This window comes from Scaptodrosophila lebanonensis, unplaced genomic scaffold, assembly GCF_003285725.1.
Source record: "Scaptodrosophila lebanonensis strain 11010-0011.00,11010-0021.00 unplaced genomic scaffold, SlebRS2 tig00000145-arrow-arrow-pilon, whole genome shotgun sequence".
NCBI classification, from domain to species: Eukaryota; Metazoa; Arthropoda; class Insecta; order Diptera; family Drosophilidae; genus Scaptodrosophila; species Scaptodrosophila lebanonensis.
The window spans coordinates 719,727-732,152 of NW_022060590.1; the positions used below are offsets into that span (position 1 = coordinate 719,727).

The 12,426-nt window shown below is 39.5% G+C and overlaps 1 protein-coding gene across 1 annotated transcript; it reads left to right on the forward strand.

Annotated features, from left to right (window-relative positions):
* Positions 1–11,528, forward strand: LOC115629405. Its single transcript, XM_030525866.1, has 2 exons — positions 1–82; positions 10,612–11,528. Exon 2 carries the CDS (start codon positions 10,818–10,820, stop codon positions 11,493–11,495), a length of 678 nt encoding a protein of 225 aa, XP_030381726.1. The 5' UTR covers positions 1–82; positions 10,612–10,817; the 3' UTR covers positions 11,496–11,528.
* Positions 11,529–12,426: the final 898 nt, after the last annotated feature.

Below are 12,426 nucleotides of genomic sequence, written 5' to 3' on the forward strand. Positions count from 1 at the left end.
TTGTCAATACGTAGGGTCGACTTTCACAAGCGACCGCCTCTACTGTCATAAACGAGCTGCATTATATACATAATTAGTAATTGTAAGTAACTTTTTGCATAAAAATAACTCAATAAACTACCATCATTAACCACACATAGGCAAATACTGATAGAAAATAATGATTACGGTGCCTCGTTTCCATTTTTTTTACATAAATACATAAAAATTACAAAAAGCGGGAAAAAAGCTTCCCGCAATTTCGAATATTTTCCCGCAATCTCATTTCAAAAACGACCAGATTTGACGGAATAAAGACAAATTGGCAACACTGATCCTAATCTCACACAGAAACAGTTAGAGATGGTCATAGTGGGTGCTTTTTGTTCGTGGCCCATAAATGCAATGCGTTGACAAACTGTACAACATGCCATAGAAATCTCTTCCGCCCAAGTTTCGCCTCAAAACTAATTCTCGGTGCCACAGAAATCGTTTTTGGGATGTTCCAAATCTTGGTTGCATTGCTAGGAGTTTTTATTAAAAACAGTAACAAAGACATTTTTCCAAATAAAAATAATCATTGGAATACCCTTTTAGTTTTTCTGAACTATCTGCATTAAAAATATTTTGCATATCCTACGTAAATATTATTAAATTAGCAAATTATTTAATGTATATTTAAAACACCAGCATTCACACACAGCATCCAAAACAACCAAGCAATAGAGATGCCCCATTGGCCCAAATCGAACATTCCATTTTTCGAACATCACAATTTGCTAATTTTTGCAAAGCATAGATCGCCTTAACAGGACGCAATTTTCGTCAAATTCAATTGCGAAAAATACGAAATGATTATATTTAAAATACATTTAATTTTTAATAAGTAACATTCTCCTAAACATTTGTGTTATATTTCTTCAACAATTAATTGGCGTTTCCGCAAATGCTCGCGGCTTAATATTAATGCAAATGGCATGTTTGTTTTCTATTTAACATAGTACGTTACAGAATTTAAACACAATTAGTCGGTCAAATGTACTCGTCGACAGTCAGCTGTTGCTGGCAGTTGAGTGCGTTAGAGTACTTTTACAGAATTAGTCAGTCAAATGTGAGCGTCGACAGTCAGCTGTTGCTGACAGGTGGCTTGGAGGGGAAGTTCGAAAAATTGAAATCTTTCGAAGTTCTGTGGCGCCGACGTATTTTTTGGGAGTTTTAAAAAACAACTGTAGCCGAAACCACCGGAGTTTTCTTTGGGACCCCTGATAGATGCAACATTTCATACAATGAAAACGTCCCCGCAAAATTGTAAGGGACAGCTCCCAAAGCTGTTCGGCCACGAGCCGAATGAGAGCTGTCGCACTACGGGTCAGCCAAATGGGAGCTGTCGCTCTCGTGCTCTCTGTGAGCGAATTTCATTTCATATGTTGAGTGGCAGTAGACAGAGACGGTCAGACGCTTATGCTCTTTCAAAGTGTGCGTGCACATATATTTATATGTACATACACATACACTTATAAAGAAGTAATTTTTCCAGCTGAGGTATAACTCAGCTGTGCAGGACCTTACGACAAAAGAGCTCGATGCCTACTGCAGGTTATCAATCGCCGAGTGGCCTGTGTCTTGGCATTTACCACGGCTGACTTATTCACATTGAGAGCAAACTTATTGTTGTTGGTGTTCTTGTCGAACGAATTTATTATTGGATTAATAAAATTAAATTGAATTAAACTATGCTCCTTTCCTTGCCAATGGAGTCTTTCTACATCTCGCAGAGGACACCCCGTCACAATATCCGTTGGCCAGTCGGATCATCACCTATTATATGTACGTGGAGACGTCCTAGCACACGAAGCAGGACGTGCTGCACACCGATGTTTTGGATATCGAAAACGCCAGCATGACGAAGACACTGGGCATCCGCTAGAAGGCAACTATCGATGAGTTTCTCTTCTTCGGCACAAAGATGAAGCCGAAACCTAATTTCACAAAGCGAGAAGTCCTATCGGAAATAGTGAAATTGTTCGACCTAGCAGGGTGGCTGACCCCCAGCGACAGCTGGCCGGGACAGGACCTGGCCCCACAGGAGACGAACCTGGATGATCGCAGTGTCCAATCACATCTCTTCACATGGCCCTCTGCTCCAGAACTTCTCGAACGGTTCTCCGATCTGGGAAAACTAAGAGTGATGGCATGAGTCCAGCGCTTTAGTCGGCAGTGTCGAAAGCTGCTTGTCTCGCCGTCCAAAGAGCTAAAGCAGCAGAAGTTAGCCGAGGCTCAGCGGATCCCGACGATAGATACGCAACGGTGGGAGTATCCACAAGAATACAACTCTCTGCGGGATCAGAAGAGGATACCAAACAGCAACCACTTGCTAAACTTGAACCTCTTTATGGACGACCAAGGAGTCATGCGAGCATGCGGCCACCTCGGCTCCTCTAACTCGCTGAGCTATGACGAACAATATCTGATTATGCTGCTGTACAGCTGTGCTTATTCGCGGCTCCTAGTCCGCTTCACTCACCGACTCTCATGGTGGACCCAGCTGATTGGATATTGGGTTCCTCGGATATGCAACTTAGCCAAAACAATCAACTCGTGCAAGATCTGCGTCGTGCACAAAAACGGCTGTAGACCCAGCTGATGGGAAGCCTTCCAGATCCACATAGTTCATTCCCCCCTTTTTCTCACACAGGCATCGAATACGCTGGTCCATTCGAGATCAAGAACTACACTGGCCGCGTCTGTGATCTGGTCAATGGTGGACTTTCCAGACATAAAACCGCACTGATAAGGCCCAATCAGTGCTTTCGCAAATGACTTCAGCTAATCCCACACTACGATTGTTATATTTATAAAAAAAATTGTATTTTATTTTCTTTAGAACATCGACAAATCCTAACACAAAGCTGTACAATAACGTCTATTAATGCCTTCGACACGTTGGGGGAATTTTATTTGCCAGTTGGCCAGCTATGCCTCGATTCACAGCCATATGTGGTCAGAGACATTATAGACCTAAAAAACTACACAAAAAGTATATAGAGGAGGAAAATTAATTCTATTTAAGAACTAATTAGAACAAGTAAAAAAGCTAAAGTCGGGTGTCCCGACTTTGAAATACTCTGTACATATGTTTACAATATTTGCTGCAGCAGCAAATATATTTATGGCTATAACTTCTTGGTAAATCGGTCTATCATAGTGAAACTTGGCATACGGACACATAATTACTAACTGGAGGTATTTGCACAATTTTAGTTCGAAATTCCAAGAATTACGGAGTTAGAGAAAATCACATTTGCGGGGGAGAGGGGGGAGGGAGGGAAATTCCAAAATATACATTTTCTGCGTATTCACACAAGGCACCTTGGACTAAAATTTGGTGTTCCTAGGTCTTATGGTCTCCGAGATATAGGTGATTATACGAATGGAAAATCGGGAAATCCCCATAGGGGGGAAGTGGGGGGGGGGGAAATCAAAAAAATAAAACAAACTCGTATAGAATACACACATAACGCATCTTTGTGCAAAATTTGGTGTCTCTATCTCTTATAGTCTCTGAGATCCAGGTGTTCATACGGACGGACAGACGGACAGACAGACAGACAGGGCTAGATCGACTCGTCTTGTCACGCTGATCAAGAATATATATACTTTGTGGGGTCTGCCACGCCTCCTTCTGCCTGTTACATTTTTCAGCTCCCGCAAACCTAATATACTTCCGTACATTTCATGTACAGAGTATAAAAACTAAGAAGTAGAAAAAGAAAGAGGAAAAGAGAAAAAGAAAGAAGGAAAGAGAGATAGAGAAACAGGGAAAGCGAAAGGTGGAAAGAGAGAACCAACCCGGTGTGGAAATTTTAAATGCCAGTCCGGCAAGCTATGCCCCAACTCACAGCAGTAAGTGGTCAGAGATTTCCCCGAAGATAATTATAAAGAATAGAACAGAGAGAGTCCTGTCGAAAGTAAATGTGAAAGATCATTACCCCACATGACCCGAAAACGATTGTGCAAAGCGTAATCAGTTGTCCAATATGAACGGCAAATAATTCCTTGTTGGTCTACAAGGAACTGAAAAATTAAGGCGACCTAAGAGGACAAAGGAGTCAACCTCACAGATAACCAACTTGTGGAGAAAAACTACTCCAAGGACCCTCCTACGATTTACTAAGGAAGGAAGGTTTATAAGCATCAGTCTACTAGGGTACGATGGCAAGCAGAGATTGGGATCCCAGCTAAAACCACGTAGAGCAAAAAGAAGGAATTGCTTCTGAACAGACTCAATACTTTCCTGATGCTTTCTATACTACGGAGACCAAGCGCATGAGCAGTATTCAAGTACAGGGCGTACTAGAGCAGTGTAAAGAAGCTTAGTGGTATAAGGGTCATTAAATTCCTTGGACCTACGTTTATATTAAAGTCCAAGTAATCTCTAGGCCTTATTGACAATACTAGATATGTGAAGGTTAAAGTTCAATTTGGAATCAAAAAGAACCCCAAGGTCTTCAACAGTCGATATACGTTGCAATGGCACATTGTAAATCGTATACGTCCCTAAATGAGGCAAGGTTCGGTGAAATGTAATGAACTTACATTTTGAGCAATTGGGGTGTAAGTGGTTAGCTGAGCACCAAGATTGCATGGAGCTCAGATCATCCTGCAGGCGATGAAAATGAGAAGGGTCTTTGTAAGTCAGAATAAGTTTCACATCATAAGAATATGAGAGTGTGGCAAGGTAGCGGGGAGGTCATTAATTAATAATGTAAAAAGTAAGGAGGGAAATACTATACGACTTAGCTTAAAGAGCAGAAGATCATGGTTCACAGAATCAAATGCTTTGCTGAAGTCAGTGTAGACGACATCAATGCTTCATTTAACAAGAAAGTAAATTCCAGCAAATTGGTCGTAGTAGACAGTCTCTTTAAGAAACCATGTTGAGCCGGAGATATGACTTTTTTTTTAAAATAATTTCGGTATTTCAAACAACTTTGCAATTCCTCTGTAGTTTGAAATATCAGACTTACCACCCTTTTTATGAAGAGGAATAATAAAAGATTCTCCCCAAATAGCTTGAAAGATTAAGGAACCAAGTGACAGATTAAAGATTTTAAGTAATAGCTGTAATAGGGAACTAGAACACTCCTTGAAAGTAGAAAGTAGACAGCTATCAGTAATTATGGGAGTGTAAATAGTGTGGGGAGATGAAATGCTATAAGGATAAGAGGTACTACTAATAGAGACAGAGGCAGCAGCTTCAGAATCGTTGCTGGCTTTTTTGTCACCAAGGAAAAATGATGAAGGTAGAGAAGCAGTTTTACGTTTAGAATTAACGAACTTATAGAATTTCTTAGGGCAAGGCAATTATTATAACATCGTGAATTAAGCAGAACAAAATTCGATTTCGCTATAGAGTATTTATAGAAGTCAAGAGATACTTTTTAAATCATCTAGATTTAACATGTTTTAAGTTTGAAAGTCTTGGTGAAAACCAAGGAGGTTTTGATGACGCGGACGATATGACACTATTTAGGATACAGACATCAAAAAGAGCATTAATACTGTCATAGAAAAACTTGACGGCTATGTTGATATCAACCGCACTATACAAAAATGACCAATTAGTTGCTGAAATAAGTTCGTTAAGCAAAGAAAAATTTCCTTTGCGAAAGCAACGACGTGTTTTATTAGAATTAAGTGTAGGAATAAAGGTGTGATTTGAAAATTATAGGGAGATTTCTAAAGTAGGGTGGTAAGTATATTCAGGCACTGACAGGAGTGAAGACCTAGAGATAGGTCAGTGACATAGACGAGATCAAGCATTTTGCTTAGGTGATTAGGTATAGAATTAATTTGAAACAAAGAAAGGTCCAACAGGCAATCCAAAAATTCATGCTCTGCTGAGGGCACCAAATAATTGGATATATATATATTATATATAAACCTGAATATCGGAAGAGGGAGGTATATAAGAGCAAGTGATGTAAAGAGCAAAAGACGGAAAAGTTACTTTAACAGCAACAAATTCAACATCATTTGGCACATCACCATCAATGATTTCGGACCGAAGGTTGGATTTGACTGCAATCAGTACCCCTCCGCCTCGACGACTCGGACGATCATGACAAAAGATACAAAAGTCGCCTCATAAAATTTCATTATCAGAAGTCGTAGGATTTAACCACGTTTTTGAAAACGCAATAATATTAGAATCAAAAGAAAAACTGATCGGAAATAAATTCCCGAGCTTGGACAAAAGACCCCTAACATTCTGATACAGAATATTAAGTGAAAAAGGTCGCGAGTCTAGTTTTGTGAAGCCAAACTTGACGTTGGTTTCGAAGAAAGAGTACTAGACTGTAAATCAACAGGCAGTGACGAAAATCGTTTTTTCTGCCTAAACTCATGAACAATCATATGTGGAGGCCAAAATTTTGAATCACATATAATTGTAAAAGCCCCAGGTGGAACACTTATTTTAAACGAGGCTATTTCATGGGGCTCAGCAAAACCGAACTTCGAAATAGATACACTAGCCGTCGATTTACTGGCAATATAGGCAATATGCGACGGAAAGAAGACTAATTCCACGATAGTTGGTACATACCTTAGCTTCACCCTTCTTCAAGTCCCTAAAATACCGTGGGTCCAATCATTAGGCATGCTTTCAGTTAGCCATATTTTGCAAATGAACTGGTGCACCCTACCAACTCATCGCCGCCTGCCTTCAACAGCTCCGCAGGCAACCCATCTGCTCCAGCAGATTTGTTGTTTTTGAGCCGCTGGATTCCTGTTCCGTCTTCGCCATGGCTGGCTGACGGTACAGTACCACCGTCTGCGAACGGTTCTGTGGGGTTATCTCTGTCGACGGTATTGTTCACATCTTCGCCAGTGCGCTTTCCCGCCCACCACCAAATTTCCTTCCGAATCTTAACAGGCTGCCGCTCCGGTTTTAAAACGCAGTAGTCACATCGCATAATTATAAACTATACCCAAAGGGTAAAAGGCTATACTAGTTTTGTGCGTATGTATGTAGCAGGCAGAAGGAGGCGTGGCAGACCCCACAAAGTATATATATTCTTGATCAGGGTGACCAGCCGAGTCGATATAGCCATGCCCGTCTGTCTGTCCGTCCGTCTGTATGAGCGCAAGGATCTCAGAAGGTACAAGAGCTAGAATTACCAAACTTGGTATCCAGGTTCCCCTGAGCCCTAGGCAGGTCAGGTTTTATTTTTTATTCTGATACACCCCCCACTCCCCCACAATTCGTGTTTTTCATAACTCCCGTAATTCTTGGAACTAGTTTGTTGTTATCTATCCGTATGCCAAGTTTCATCATGATAGGTCAATTCTGAAGAATGTTATAGTCATAAATAAATACGCTGCCCATGCTCTGCCTGCAGCTGTTGTTGTTGCTGCTTTGGTTCAACTTTGTGCTACATACATATAAGCATACAGAGACACGATTCTGATGTAAATGTATGCTGTTGAAACTCTACATGAACATGTCTCCACTTTTGTATATATGTATTAAATAATTTTCATTTAATTTAATTAATATAATTTTTTTATATTTTCGTTTTTGGTGGGAGGTACTGGGTATTTAAGAGTTGAGCTGGCTCGACTTTAGCATTCCTTTCTGGGTTTTCATTTATTTTGTTAATAAAGCGTGGAGTCCTCCAGGGATCTGTCTTAGGACCACTATTGTTATCAATTTATGTCAATGTTCTGTGTCAAATTCCGAGTTACACATGAATGCGGATGATGTTCGGATGTATGTTAGTCATCCGTTATGCCGGGTGTCCCGACTTTGAAGTACTCTGTACATATGTTTAGAATAATTATATAAATTAAAAAAATTAAGAGAATTAAAAAAAAAATTTGATCGATTTTACCTCTCTTGGTATTCGAACTCACGTAAAGGGTGTATAATTGCACATTTACGTAGCATATGCGTCCATGTGAGTGTATGTACTTATATGCGTGTTTATTCGTGTCAGTGTCAGCATGTTTGCAGTCAACCAAAGCATCAGCACCAACAACAGCTGCGGGCAGCGCTTGGGCAACGATTGAGCAGCGCTGGAGCAGCAAATATATTTATGACTATAACTTCTTGTTAAATCGGCGTATCATTATGAAACTTGGCATACGAATCACCAGCTGGAGGTATTTTTCGAATTTCAATTAGTGGTTGCGGAGTACAAGGGGGAGGGAGGGAAATTCCAAAGTATACATTTTCAGCGTATTCACATTGGTGTCTATCTCTGAGTCCAGGTGTTCATACGGACGGGCGGACAGACAGACGGACGTGGCTAGATCGACTCGTCTTGTCATGCTGATATAGAATATATATACTTTGTGGGATCTGCCACGCATCCTTCTGCCTGTTTCATTTTTCAGCTCGCGCAAACCTAATATACTCTGATACATTTCAAGTACAGAGTATAAAAACTATTAAACATAATAACGCAACGTTGTCTCTTGGTTATTTCATCACTACGAAATTTTGGAGACCACATTTTAGGGGCTTGAATTAATTCTTAATAACAAGTGTGATAAAATACATATGTGTAATTCATACGCTGCTGTAGTAGATGTGAGCTGCTGTAAATTTAAAAGTTTAAAATTTCGAATTTGTTGCTGAAAGTATGTAAAAATGTAATTCAACAACATTTAATAGAGCAAGATAGCAACTACCAACGTCTGGTAATTTCTGGAAATCTCTGGCGACATTGTGAAATTTCACGAAACAGAATTGACGAGGAACCGAATCAAACGGAAACGAAGAAGGCGATAAAGGAGAAATATTTACCGTTACTGAGAGAGACTCGACGACTTGTGTGTATACAGGCAACGCAAGCAAGAGGACGGAAGCCTTAAAATCGAAGAGAGCAGAAACTTGGCGGCGGGGGCAGTTGTATTCGAACAAGCGTATTCAGCGTGGGTGAGTTGGAAGCACTTACCACAAGAGAGGATAACGAAGAAGACGAATGAAAACGAAGGGAACAGTTTGTAGTCTTTAACATATTGTTAAGCAAACATTAACATCTCTATATATATAAAACAGTTTGTCCTGACTGACTGACTGACTGATTGGCAATCAACGCACAGCCCTAACGGTAAGAGCTAGGAAGCTGAAATTTGGACACAAGATCCCTCTTATAGTGAAAGTGAGCACTAAGAAGGGGTTTCGGAAAATTCGAGCTCCAAAGGGGGGAAAACGAGCTCCAACGTTTGTATGAAAAATCTACAATTTTTATCCGATTAACTTCAAACTTAGTTTGTATACTCTCACAAAGAATACAAAAAAAACTGTATACTTGGATTTTCAATATTTTTCCTGCGGCCTGAATAATAATGATTTTCCGGTGGAAAATTCGGTAAACGAAAAGCTATCTGCAATCAACGCACAGCCCAAACGGTAAGAGCTAGGAGGCTGAAAATTGGACACATGTTGTCTTCAGTAGTGTAGGTGAGCACTAAGAAGCGGTTTTGGAAAATTCGAACGCCAAAGGGGGGAAAACGGACTCCAACGTTTGTATGAAAAATCTACAATTTTCATCCAATTAACTTTAAACTTAGTTTGTACACTCTCAAAAAGAATACAAGAAAAACTGTATACTTTGTTTTTCACCATTTTTCCTGGGGCATGAAAAAGGGGGGTTTTCCGTGGAAAAATTGAAACACAATCAACACCCCACAGCCCAAACGGTAAAAGCTAGGAAACTGAAATTTGGGCTCAAGTATCCTATCATGGTGTAGATGCGCACTAAGAAGGGATTTTGGAAAATTCGAGCTCCAAAGGGGGGAAAAGTAGCTCCAAAGTTTGTTTGAAAATTCTGCATTTCTGAATCGATCAACTTTAAATTCGGTTTTTATAATCTATAAAAGAATACAAACAAAACTGCATACTCGGTTCGAAATTTGTGTTGGAGCTTGAATTATTGGGGTTTTAATATTTATTCATTTTTTCAAATGAAAAGTTTGTGTTATAAATTTTGTCAGATCGATTTCAAATTTGGGTAATATAATCTACGTAACTAAAATTACAACTTTGCATTTAACGATTTGTAAAATATGCATTTTACAAAAGCAGGCAGAACAAACAATACAAAATATCAAACAGTTGGGGACAACTAAGTATACATACAGTATCACCTTAAACCTCGAAGAGATAAGACGTGAGACTAGCGATCTGTGCACAAGTGCTTATCTTTCTATTAAAACAACAACAACAATAACTCAAAACAAACCACTATTCAAAGTAAAATTCGCAAAGACAAAAACAACTCTACAATAGTGCAGTTAATACCTTATCTCTAAAGGGCCCCGCCCTACATATATAAAAAAAAAAAAAAATGAATCGCCCCCCCGATTTAAGTCAACACTACGGTGTAAAAACAAACAATAAGAATAACGACGGCAAATACCTACTAATTACTAGAGATGACGACAGTAACTTTGATAATGTGAATCCATTTATAATTAAAAAAGTAATCGACCACACCTGCAATGGTGAAGTCGAGAGTTGTAAAAAAACAAGAGCTGGCTCTCTACTTATCCAAACAAAAACTTACCTACAAGCCCTAAAACTCCTTAAACTAAAAACTTTTCACAACTTTCCCGTCACAGCAAGTGAACATAAGACTCTCAACTCAACAAAGGGAGTAATTTACTCAAATGAGCTTCGTACCATCAGCGAAACCGAAATTAAAGAAGAGCTTAAGCCACAAAATGTGATCGATGTACACAAAATTTACCAAAAAGTCAACAACTCTCTTAAGGAATCCGGACTCATTACTTTGACCTTTGCTTCCCTTACTCTCCCCGAAAAAATAATGATTGGCTACGAGCAAGTCACCGTACGACCATATGTGCCACGCCCACTAAGATGCCAACAATGTCTACGATTTGGACATCCAACCAGCGCCTGCAAACAGACTTTCAAAACATGCCGCAACTGCTGTCAAGAGGAACACACTAAGGAGGACGAGACCTGCAACAGAACCAAATTCTGCATCAACTGCAAAAACGAAATTGAAAACAACCACTCACCCATGGATAAAAACTGTCCTATATTTTTGAAACAAAAAGAGTTGACAGCAATTAAAACAATTCATAAAGTAGACCACAAATCAGCTCTACAAATATATAACGCACGTCACCCACTTTCAACCACAACCTACTCCAAAATAGTAGCCAATTCTCCGAAACAGACATCTCCAGCGCAGCCGAACACCTCATCTAGCACATCGAAACCCGCACACAATACCATTAATAACCTCAGCACCACGCCTACAATCAATACCACTCACCAACCAAATCTAAAAAGAATCATCACATCTTACGCCGATATCGATATGGACACCACACCACTGATGCAAGACCAGCCTAATCACCAACACCCTCAAGACGACCCCAAGCTCCGAATTTTTCACGCTAAGCAGAATACTCTTACCAAGCCCCTAAAATCTAAAGAAAAACTTGACCCGAAACTTTTAAATTCAAAAACTTAACAACACCAGTGCTACCACAACACTATCATTTAATTTAAATACATATATATATATATATATATATATATATATATATATATATATATATATATATGTATTTAAATATAAATATAAATATAACAACAAAATGTTGAAAGTACTCCAATGGAATCTTAATGGATACCTAAATAACTACAACCAATTGCAGCTTTTGATAAGAAAATTCTCCCCAAAAATTATATCTCTTCAAGAGACCCACCTAAATACGCTAAGAAACTTCCCTATCCCAATCAACTACCTTATATACAATATCAACTCTGCTGGCAACGCGTCAGGCGGTGTCGCTATTCTTGTACACAAATCCATTCATCATACTGAGATACACCTTCAACAAGACTTCGATTCCGTTTGCATCAAAATCCACTCTAAATTAACCTTCAATATTATATGCTCATATATCCCCCCCAATCATAAGATTACCATCAATAACCTAGAAAATGTCTTCAGCAACATAGACACTCCCACCCTTATCACCGGTGATTTCAATAGCTGGCATATGCTATGGGGATCGCCCCGTAATAATAAGAAGGGACACATCATAGCCCAATTTATACAACAATCACCGCTAATCCTACTAAACGATGGCTCTCCTACCCATTTCAGTACACATAGCACCCTGACCCATGTTGATCTCACTTTCGCCACCCCAATTCTCGCTCTTCATTCCTCATGGCACACCGAATCCGATACCTTCTGCAGTGACCACTTCCCAATTATCACATCCCTATTCGAAACCAACTCAACCCCAATAATAACTCCCAAATTCAAACTAGATAAGGCAAACTGGCCAAGATTTCAAGACGCTAGCTACCATTTTCACCACCAACGCCCTAAAAGTAAAAATCTGAACAAGGAATCAGCAAACATTCAAAAAATCATTCACCAAAGTGCG